Genomic DNA, 12,196 nt, shown 5'->3' with positions numbered 1-12,196 from the left:
GGTCTTCCTCATGTTTTGTACTGCTGGTCTTCTTCATGTTTTGTACTGCTGGTCTTCTTCATGTTTGGTACTGCTGGTCTTCCTCATGTTTTGTACTGCTGGTCTTCCTCATGTTTTGTACCGCTGGTCTTCCTCATGTTTTGTACTGCTGGTCTTCCTCATGTTTTGTACTGCTGGTCTTCCTCATGTTTTGTACCGCTGGTCTTCCTCATGTTTTGTACCGCTGGTCTTCCTCATGTTTTGTACCGCTGGTCTTCCTCATGTTTTGTACCGCTGGTCTTCCTCATGTTTTGTACCGCTGGTCTTCCTCATGTTTTGTACCGCTGGTCTTCTTCATGTTTTGTACCGCTGGTCTTCTTCATGTTTTGTACCGCTGGTCTTCTTCATGTTTGGTACTGCTGGTCTTCTTCATGTTTTGTACTGCTGATCTTCCTCATGTTTGGTACTGCTGGTCTTCTTCATGTTTGGTACTGCTGGTCTTCCTCATGTTTGGTACTGCTGGTCTTCCTCATGTTTTGTACTGCTGGTCTTCTTCATGTTTTGTACTGCTGGTCTTCTTCATGTTTTGTACTGCTGGTCTTCCTCATGTTTTGTACTGCTGGTCTTCCTCATGTTTGGTACTGCTGGTCTTCTTCATGTTTTGTACTGCTGATCTTCCTCATGTTTGGTACTGCTGGTCTTCTTCATGTTTGGTACTGCTGGTCTTCCTCATGTTTTGTACTGCTGGTCTTCATGTTTTTTCTCCCTCACAGCTTGCACGACATTTAACGACAGCTTTTAGATTTTTAATCACAAAGAGAGATCTGATCTGTTCCCCTGTTTTGGCATTTCCTCACTGACTTCCTCTTCAGTTTGGAATCTATTTAAAAGTCTTCTTTGGATATCACGTTCTTTCTGGTCTGGTTCCACAGACATTATTGACCTTCTTTATCTATTCTCTGCAACACAAGCGTTAAGATCTTAATGAACTAATTATCTGATTAATTAACTTCTTCGGTCTGTCTCCTGATGTCGCACTAAGATTCAGTCTCAACCGTGGTGAGATTTTTCATGGGAGATGTTCTGTACAACACTTTGGACCAATCACCATTGACTTTGTTGTGAAGATGAAGATGAAGGATCTGAGGATATTTTTTCCCCTCGTCTCCACATTTTCCTCCCAGCTGTTTTCTTCTGCTTGCTGGTTTGTTTAATGCAGTGTGAAGCTTCACTAATCCAAACAGCCAACAAACTAAACGGATCAATTTTCTGATTCAGACTCAGCAGATGGACTAATGGGTGTAAAAACGCCCCAAAAACCCAGAGGATAAAGCGCCATTTGTATTTCTGTATTTATTTATTTTATTATATTTTTTTCATTTCTCATATTGATTAGACAGAGATTTCTACCCTGTGATCAGATCTTACATCAAGCCAGCATATTAGTGCTGAATAAAAAATTGTAAAAAAAAAAAAAAATCTATTTATATCCATTAGATTTATATCTAGTTTGCATTAGATTCGTATCTAGGCTAGATTTTAGATTTAGATTAGAAGCCATCGCAGTTGGCTCTGAATTGAAGTCAATCAAAACAAAGTATGATATTTTTCTAGAAGTGTCAGTGCTACTTCCTGAAAAATGGACACACATCCAGTGTTAGATAGAAAAACAAAAAACACAGAGGAATTCCTACAAGTGTTACATAATTCATCGAGTTTAAATAAGCAGCCAGCGTGCAAGTCTTTGATAAATGTTATTTGAAAGCGATTCTTGAGAAATCTCTGCTCCAAACTGAAGCAAATGTTGAAATACAACACTCCTATTTTTATTTTTTTATTTTTCCGAAATACACAGTCATCTGGACGTGTGGAATGTTGGACTCATGCTACATTTAGCGACAAAGCAACAAATTCCATTTTCAGTGACTCATGGAGACGACTAGATGTGGGCGTCTCCAACGTATGCAAATATGCTCTGTATTTCTCAGAACAGCGACTACCAATAGGAACGAAGATAATAGAGCGCTACTCCTTCATCACGTATCATATGATACAGAATGAATTTTATACACAAGCGCCAAATCTCCCTCCAGAACGTTCCATTTTAGTCGCCAAGCGCTTGCTCCGCCCAAAAAGAAACATTGTTACTATGGCAACCAGTAGAAGAAACGCCCATAGCACAGTTGGAGGCTAACAGCGATAAAATCCCTGTGTGTGTGTGTGTGAACGTAGCTTTATTCCATCATGGTTTCTTGGGTAGTTATAACACATTAATAGTGTAGTAATAATGCAATAGGAACTTAACAAGGTTTGATTAGAATTTATAGAAATAAAATTTCAATTAACCCTGGCACTTACCCTTCCTCGCTTGTTTCAACCCGGCATCTTTTTTAATTTAATGCATTAATGGCACCGTGTTGAACGAGACGATAAAAACCTACTCGAGCGTCTGGGGTTTTGAAGCAGCTGCAAGTCCTCTAGTGCTGTGAGTCAGCAGAGGTTCAGTCATTTATTTATTAATTTTTCTATTTTTAAAGGACACACCTCCCATTGTGTGTGTGTGTGTCTAAATCCTTTTGTGTCATTATTGGTGCCAATCCCTCCCTGACCATCAGCTGCCTTTCTGTCCTTTAACACCTAAAAACTGTCATTTAATTCAGCTGAGATGCAGAGGCACGCACACCTTACACCCACACACACAACTAAGAGTCGGATATTACAGGATCGGCGCCATGTAAAGCTTTTCCGACTGAGAGGAAGAAAAAAAAATCTGTTTAGCATAATTACTAGTGTGCAAATAAACCAGAGTTGTAGCGCATGACTGAATACAGAGATTGGGAATCAGCCCCACATTCATCATAAACTTCATAGCCCTGACACACAAACACACACACACACACACATACACACATACACACACACATACATCCTTGTCCTTAAACCAAATATAGGCTTAAATGCTTAAAACAGAGGATTTGAGCAATGATGCGTATTTAAGTCATAGGAATCACTCCATTGTTCACTTGATTTTGATTCCTGATGCAGTTACAGAAATATATTTTTTCTTATTTCTAAATTAATTCAGTCTTACAGCAAACATCAGAATTGCTGCTGCTTTTCACACAGAGTAAAGAGTCTAGAGGTCAGACAGAGTGGTGCGGAAAACAGAAAACATCCCACTGATGGAAAGGGAGGCGTTCAGCTTTTTGGTTTAATGTGACAGGAAGGTGACGGTATCACAAAGAAGCAAACAGAAAAGCATCTCAAACGTGAAGCAGATGATCTACAACAGCAGGAGCTTCCACTCTTCCACTCAAATGTGAAGATGTAGATTTTTTTCAGACATCATCTGCTTACGACACATATATATATATATATATATATATAGGAATATTTTCGAACGAACAAAGAAACAGCTTGGTATGTGCACAAAGGAACGATACTTCACGCGGAAGTTAGCATGCATCCTGCTTAAAAGTAACCGGACCCGGAAGTTGCTCAATACTCGGGTAAGGGTTCCCTCTGACGGTTCTGAGAGAGCACAGCATTTCAGGATAAAAAATACATGCATATCTTTAGTCGAGAGCAGATATACTACGTCAAGGGAAGGTGGTAGCTTAGTGGTCAAGGAGCTGGACTACTGATCAGACGGTTGTGAGTTTGAATCCCAGGACCAACAAAGCTAAACACTGCTGGGCCTCTGAACATAACCAACTTCCAGCTAAACCTGAGAAAATGATGATGTTGCCAAAAATAATCAGGAGTCTCCTGATTTGTGAAAGATGTACTGAGGCATGATGGATAGAAAGCTTGAAATACTGAACCGGAGCGAAGTAGCAGAGGCGGAATAAATAAATCAGAATCTGATTACAGAGAGATTGTGAATATTCTGAAGACTAAATTAATACATGATGATGACTGAACGTCTGCGAGACCTCACACTTTAAATGTCCTGCTTAGTTTATAACAACCACTTTATTTTGGGTTATTACTATTGTTTAACTAGTTTTACTAACTGTGCTTCTGGATGTGGAGTTGATCTAAAGCTCTAGGACTTTAGGTTTAAGTGTTTTTATTTGAGATTTTATCTCTTTGTCTGTCTGTCTGTCTGTCTGCCTGTCTCTCTGTCTGTCTGCCTGTCTATCTCTTCATGTCATTATTAATCATTCTTATTACTGGTTGTCATGGTAACAATGTTTCTCAGTGGGCGGAGCTCATGAAGCGAAACTCTTTTTTTTTTTCAACTTTTTTCATCGCAGCATTGGACATGCCCACTTCTGGTCTCTAACGTAACTCTGTCAGATCTCAGTAAAAGTGACTGATCACTGGTCAGTCTGTTGCTGCGAGTCGCTGCATGTGTGAAGGCAGTGCTAACTCGAGTATTGAGTTTGATGTTTAGTGATTTTTATTTATAGCATCTCTGCTGTGTTTCTCTAAAACTTTCCACCATCATTGTGATGAATTGCATGAGCCCAGGATTTCACTCGTGTTGAAGTTTTCATGCGTTATGTCTCCTCAGCTTCATCTTCTCTTCCCTGTGTGTGTGTCTGCAGGCCGATCCGAAGGAGCTGATTCGCCTCGTGACCAAGCATGTGAGAGAGCATGAAGGTTTGGACTGGGGTGATGAGGAGCTTGAGGCTCTGATCGGTCAGCTGCAGCTGTACAGTGAGCGTCTGACGGATTTCACTCAGGCGCAGGTGCTGCGGCGTCTCGGCCGCGGAGTGGACGTGCAGCGCTTCAGTAACGACGGCCACTACAAAAAAGAGACCATCCTCGGCCTGGCTGAGTGCGTGCTGACTGTGTGTGTGTGTGTATGTTTTTCTGTGTGTGTGCGTATATGTATGTGTCTTTCTGTGTGTGTGTATACAGTGTGTGTGTATGCATGTGTTTGTGTGTGTGTGCACGCGTGTGTTTCTCTGTGTGTCTTTCTGTTTGTATGTATGTATGTGTGTATTTGTGTGTGTGTGTATATATATGTCTTTCTGTGTGTGTGTGTGTGTATGTATACAGTGTGTGTGTGTGCGCATGTGTTTTTGTATATGTGTGTGTATATGTGTCTTTCTGTATGTTTGCTGTGTGTGCATGTGTTTCTGTGTGTGTGCGTGTCTTTCTGCATATGTGTGTGTGTGTGTGTCAGTTCAGCCATCTGCAGCTCTGGAGGGTTAATCTGAGAGATTATATTCCACATCAATCTGAGGAGGGTTAATCTGAGACATTCATTCATTCTATCTATCTATCTATCTATCTATCTATCTATCTATCTATCTATCTATCTATCTATCTATCTATCTATCTATCTATCTATCTATCTATCTATCTATCTATCTATCTATCTATCTATCTATCTAACAAAATGAAATCTGATCAAAATTGCTGTTTCTATCAGTAGTGTCTTACTTTTAGAATATGTTAGTGTTACTTTTTGAATTTTTAGGTGTTAATAGACTATTACTATAATACTACTTAGTGTTACAACCAATAATATACTGCCTCTGTGTGTGCGTGTGTGTGTGTAGGACTTTAGATGAGAGTGTATACGGGATCTCTCGCTCCTTGGCTCAGCGCTACAGTATTCCACTATGGGAGGTGTATATGACGCATCTCGAGTTCCTGTTCACGGACAGCGGGTAAGGAAGTCTCCTTACAACACACACACACACACACACACTCACAGAGCATAAAACATTATTTTTAAAAAATGTTGTTGAGAAATCCTCACACAGCAGCCATGGGGGCACAAAATTTTGTACTGTTGTTATTATGAATACTGAGTGAATACAGTGAACAGGAAGGCATGTGAGTGGGCGGGGCTTAAAATAACCTGTAAACTGTGTCATCACAAAGAATAACCAGCAGAGCTCAGAGTGAGACACACACACACACTGAAACCAGTGTACACACACACACACACACACTGAAACCAGTGTACACACTCACACACACACACTGAAACCAGTGTACACACACACACACTGAAACCATTGTACACACTCTCACACACACACACTGAAACCAGTGTACACTCTCACACACACTGAAACCAGTGTACACACACACACACTGAAACCAGTGTACACACTCACACACACACACTGAAACTAGTTCGCACACACACACGTTTTATGTAATCTTCCACATGGTTAATTTGTCGCTGAAGTGTTGGCAGTGTAACATTCAGTCTTTCTCTCTCTTCATGCCTCCTCTTCCAGGTCTCTCTCTCTCTCTCACTCTCTCGCTCTCTGTCTCTCTCTCTTCATGCCTATTCTTTCAGATCTCTCTCTCTCACTCTCTCTCTCTCTCTCTCTCTTAAACACACTTGTTTTGTCTTGTTTATGTGACTAATTTGCTTTTCTTTATTCTCTCTGTATAAACACTCCGCTTTGCATGGGTTCCTCTGTAGAGCAGATTAAGCGCGTGAAACCGATTTACCGCCTGTGATATTTTTTGCCTCCTCCTCCCTCCTTCCCTCCTTCCCTCCCTGCAAGGCTCGCTCTGTCGCTCATTAGCATGCAGGAGCACTTGTTTTCTCTCTTTCTCTGTCTACAACATGAAATAAGAAACCGCTTTTCATAATCTCTCTTCAATTAATCTACACAATTTATATCTCTGGCCCTGAATTTCACCAGAGGGTCTGTTCACAAACTTTTGCAATTATTCACAAACTTTGTGTTGTTTTTTTTTTTTTTTTTTTCCTTTTGTCAGCAAATAGCCTCGTTACGGCCGAGGAAACGGCAACATAAATATTTCTTACGCTGCGTTTATTTCCACCGATGAACATGATTATAATTAGATGCACGGTTTATTGATCATGGTCTAATGAGAATAAAGCTTGTTTTCCAGACTTTATTTCTTTCTATTCGAGATGAAATATGTGTGTAAATATAACCGCTGGAATATTGCTCAGGTGTGAGACGCTCCATCACTGGTGTGTGGAATCCGAGTCATTGTGCTAATTATGTTTTATTTATTAAAAAAAATTGCATTTCGAAGGTTTGTTATTGTGACATTAAACATAAATTTTCATTATACCCAAATCCCCCCCCCACTACAAGACAGGAAGTGCTGTACATCTTAAGTAACACTTTCACATGCTCTCGAGTAACTCTAGAAGATCCTTATAGAGAAGAGAAGAGAAGAGAAGAGAAGAGAAGAGAAGAGAAGAGAAGAGAAGAGAAGAGAAGAGAAGAGAATCTTTACTTGCCCCACAGTGGGGACATTTGCATAGTTTTAGAGATAAAGGGATAGCAGCTAAAGAAAAAGATCATATCAAGGCAAGGTGACTTGAAATTTTAAAAGATATTATAGAGAGACATTTATCATAAAAGTCCTCTGTAGATTGTTATATATTTTTTAAAAACATATTGGAAATTTTTGTTATACATCTTTTATTAAAATATATAAATAATCTGAGGATAATAATAATAATAATAATAATAATAATAATAATAATAATAATAATAATAATAAAATAACAAAACAGCATCAATAATAATTTTATATTAATAATAATATTATTCTTGTTGTATTTTTTATTATTATTATTGTCCTTTGTATATTTTTATATATTGAAAAAAATATATAACTGATTGGAAAATAATAATAATAAAAATAATAATAATAATAAAATCACGATATAGAAAAATTATATCGCATTATTGCAATTATTTCACATTATTGTATATATTAATATTTATATATGTATAATCTCGGAGCGTTTACATTAGACATACATTTAAAGTACAGTAAGTCTAGCGCTGTGTCCAGCTTCGTCATTTGTGGCATCGTTCATAATGCTATGTTTTACGATTACAGCATCGACGACATCGTACTAGCGTGAATGTTTCAGTTGTAGGCGACTCCTCAGTAATCATGTGACCTACGTTTCTCCAACCAGGAAGTGCGCCTGCCATCAGAATGACGTGTCTCGCTCTGAGCTCTGCTGGTTATTCTACAGATTAGATCTCTCTTCCCTGTTAGCCTATAGTTCATTTAAATGATGCTGTAAAATGCAAGACATTTCTTCTCTTAGGACGATTGACCTTACAGGCTACTAGATTAAGTCGAAGCTAATTTTTTTACCCTCTGTCTAGTTCATGTAGAAAGCCCTGTTGGTTTTTAATTAACCCTCAGTCTGATGATCAGCGCTGCCATCTCAAGAGCCTTCAAGAACTTTTCAATCCTCCTTGGTGTCTCTTTCCCCTCTCTGTAGCTGGAAAGTCAGCATTATTTAATTCCGTTCCTGATGATCTGGTATACACAGACCTGAAAAAACAGAGTTTTAATCACCTCCACCTATTGAGAGAGAGAGAGAGAGAGAGAGAGAGAGGGAGAGAGAGCGAGACAGAGGGGGCTGTGGATTGGACAGGCTAAATGGTGGTGTTGCTGATCCTTTAAAAAGTCTGTATTAATAAGCTCATTGCCCTTAGTAACATTTTCCCCCTCACACACTCTCACTCTTTCTTTTATTCTCTTTGTCACTTTTTTTCCTTCCTCTCCAGGCCTCTTTGTTCTGTCACTCCTTTCTACTACACTTTTCAATACTCCTCTGTGATATAGCTGTCTCTCAGCCCTGCTCTCTCTCTTCTTTTTCCTTTCTCTCTCTCTCACTCTCTCTCTTTTGCCCAAGGGTGTGCCTTCAACAAGTGAAGTGCCATCCATTAAACATGAACAGAAGCCTACAGAGGTTACAGTTCAGAGTTTTTAGGTTCTAAATGTTCCCAGAAAAAGCCTTTTTTGTCTTTTTTTGACTTCCTCTGGCCTGAATGCGTGTGATTAGTGCGCACGACTCATCTCCACTCACCACCAACAAGGTGACTTTTCCAAGTGGGCACGGTTTTTGTTCCTACACACTGATGTCTCTCTCTCTCTCTGTCGATCTCTCTCCCTATCTGTCTTTTTCACTTCACACACACACGCACACACACACCCCACATTTACCACCATGGAAGTGCACTTGGCAGCCAGTGCAGGTTCATATTGTAATTTATTGATAGCTCGACCCTATAAAACATTCCCACGCATCAGAATTGGAAAGCTGCTCTCGAAAGCTGTTCATCTTCCCCGAAAAAAGGCTTTCAATTATAAAAAAAAAAAAAAAAGATCTCAAAATAGATTCTCCCAGAAACATGCAAATAAAATATGGAAATCAATCCCCAGCCAAAATAAAGCATGACGCCCTCCGAATAGGCGAGAGATTAACGAGGAGCTGAAGCACCAGCTGAAATGAGCAGTGGAGATGAAGCAGTGAAATATGACTGGATGGCCTACAGAGTTTAATTCAACACAAATCATTCACAAAACATTTCCTGTTCATTCTCCAATGCAGAGAAGCTGGATGCTGGATAACGCTTTAATTGTATTAGGTATTATATCACAGCTCTGGTGAATTCTCATTTCTGTTTGGTCAGAAGGTGTTGATTCATTTTCTACGACGGCAGCTTTGACACCAGTGCAGCTGAACATCACAGGTTTATATTAATGCACTCGGTTCTACTATTCCACACAGGCAGAGAGAGAGAGAGAGAGAGAGAGAGAGAGAGAGATTGAACATTCAAACACACAGCATCAGCAACTGCAGCATATTTCAATCACTATGAGACACTGAGGCAGACTGGCAAAGACACTCACTAACAGGAGCAGACAGAAAAATGCACAGTTACAGACACAGAGATAGATGGAGTCTAGAGAGAGAGAGAGAGAGAGAATGAGAGATTGCTAGAAAGGGAGAGAGAGTGTGACAGAGAGAGTGACAGACTGATACAGTGAGACAGAGACCGACAGGCTGATAGTGAGAGAGAGAGACTGAGAGATTGCTAGAGAGAGCGAGAGAGAGACTGACAGACTGATAGAGTAAGAAAGAGACTGACAGACTGATAGAGTGAGAGGGAGACTGAGAGATTGCTAGAGAGAGAGAGAAAGAGACTCGACATACTGATAGAGTGACAGAGAGACTGACAAACTGCCAAAGAGAAAGAGAGACTTCTCAAGAGAGACTGATTGACTGATAGAGACTGACAGACTGCTTGAAAGAGACTGACAGTCTGATAGAGAGAGCGAGAAAGAGAGAGACTGACAGACTGATAAAGAGAGAGAGAGAGAAAGAGAGAGAGGTACTAATGAAGAGAGAGAGACTGCTCAAGAGAGACTGACAGACTGATAGAGAGACAGACTGCTAGAGAGAGAGAGAGACAGATAGACATCTTGCGTTTCCTATCTCCCTATTTCAGGCCCTTAAATCTAACCATGTCTCCTGTCTCTCCTTCTTCCCTCTCAGCCTCTCCACTAAGGAGATTGAGACCCGAAGTGAGTCCTTGGGTCTTTTCCAGACCCTGAAGACAGAACCCCAGGCCTTCTACACACACATGAGCAAATACGTGTACCCAGGCATCGCCGGCGTGGACCTGCAGCGTCTGCTTTACTACTACACTCTGCTGGAGAGCTGCTCAGGGTCCGAGCACCTTCCTTCATCCAGTATGACTCCGGACACACACGTCAAACTGCTGAAGAAGCTGAAGGCCGTAGCTAACGGTGAGTCTGAACAGGAATGCTAAACGCTTCTACTGCTTAATTTCACTGTGATTAAATTGAATGAATCGGTAATTATCACGAACAGCCGTGAAATCCAAAGCTAACCTTTATGCTTGTTTGAATTCTCTTTGAGAGTCTGGCTTTTGGGTTGCCAGATATACAAGAAAAGATTTTGTGGGGGATTTTTCTTCTGGAAATGATGTGTTCAATTCGTCTAAAAATGTTTAATTTCTTCATATTTCTAGCTACAAAAAGCTAAAACATACCGCTAACAGAGTATCCTAAGAGCTGCAGCAGCACTTTTCTTTTTTATTTTGTGATCAAATCTTAAAATGCACCAAATATTAAACTTACCTGCTTATGTTCTTCTAGTTTAAAGTCTAAATGTCTGTACTTTTTCTCACGTCAGTGTTAAACACCTCACTTCCTAGTAGAACTTTCATAACACCTCGAATTCTTTTTTTTCTTTTCAAATGCAAATGAAGAAAACCCACATGATTATAATGCTATCTATCCATAAAGCTAAGGTAAAAAAAAAACAAAAACAAAACAGCAACAACAAAACAATAAGTTCTAGATGAACCTCACTTCGGGATGTGACAGCAACCTTTCCTGCAACTTTTCCATTTCAAACCTACATCTTTGAGCGTTTGCTAAAATCTGCAGCTAGATGCATCACGTCGTTTATTTCAATTGTAAATCAACTCGATCGCTGCTTCCGACCGCAAGTGAAGTAGAGAACAATATGCTGCAGATGAACAACACCTTTGTAAAAACCTGCGAGTTCAGTACCTGCTAACACAAACACGTAAACCAACGCCATGACTCATAATTACAGCCTCCTCTCTGCTAACACTGATTTTCCGAGGGATTAAAAACAATGATAAAAGAAGCTTAATTGCTCTGCAAATGCATGTTTGATGTTCTTTTCCGGCGCTTGAAGAAGGGAAAATTAAAAAGGGAAACGGCGGAAATTGAAAGAGGGCGTACAGATAAGAACTAAGTGATCTAATTAGCTGCATTCTCTCTCGCGCGGGCTCGCTCTCGACGGAGGTAGTGCACTCATGTGTTAATTGCACCCTGAACATTCGGGGGGAACGCGACTCGAGAAGTGGAACTGAAGGAGAAAAAAAAGGTCATCACTCTGAGCGGGATGGAACCAGGGGTCACTTTCTCGCGCAGGGAATCTGATTTTTTTTTTTTTTTTTTTTATTGTATAAATACTACATTCTGAAAAGTTGCCTTCTTAAAAAGTACATTGAATTCAAACTCTTCAACAGGTTTCAGTAAAAAAAAAAAACAAGTCTTCAGTTTGTTCTACTTTCTACTCCTGCACACTAAATACCACCAGATTAGTCGCATGTGATTAGTAGCCACTACTAAAGTTACTAAAGTTCTAGCTGTATGTTAGATCGCTAATGCCGAGTTCACACTACACGATTTTAGCCCTGATTTTCACTCAGCGACAGGTTTTGCAAAGTTGCCAACAAATGCCCAAAATGGAAGGCAAATCGGAGCTCATTCACGCGAGTGACAATCGTGCAGTGTGAATGACCGATCTGAGAGTAGCGCAGATGCGTCGTCGATGGCATGCTAAATATCTGGATCGGTCGGCGACTCAAGGTCGTGCAGCGTGAAAGGAGTTCTGACTGGAACATACACTATATTGCCAAAAGTATTCGCTCACCTG

The 12,196-nt window shown here is 40.2% G+C and overlaps 1 protein-coding gene across 3 annotated transcripts in view; it reads left to right on the top strand.

Annotated features, from left to right (window-relative positions):
- Positions 1–12,196, top strand: part of nbas (NBAS subunit of NRZ tethering complex) — a 256,830-nt gene that overhangs the window by 180,292 nt on the left and 64,342 nt on the right. For all 3 annotated transcript variants that reach the window (XM_058393499.1, XM_058393497.1, XM_058393500.1), the window contains exons 41-43: positions 4,533–4,765; positions 5,496–5,606; positions 10,253–10,506. In XM_058393499.1, coding sequence (XP_058249482.1) covers positions 4,533–4,765; positions 5,496–5,606; positions 10,253–10,506 — 598 coding nt within the window. The remainder of the gene's footprint in view (positions 1–4,532; positions 4,766–5,495; positions 5,607–10,252; positions 10,507–12,196) is intronic.

This window comes from Hemibagrus wyckioides, linkage group LG06, assembly GCF_019097595.1.
Source record: "Hemibagrus wyckioides isolate EC202008001 linkage group LG06, SWU_Hwy_1.0, whole genome shotgun sequence".
Classification (NCBI taxonomy): Eukaryota; Metazoa; Chordata; class Actinopteri; order Siluriformes; family Bagridae; genus Hemibagrus; species Hemibagrus wyckioides.
Note: the sequence above shows the minus strand (reverse complement) of the source record. Positions and strands in the feature narration are given on the sequence as shown.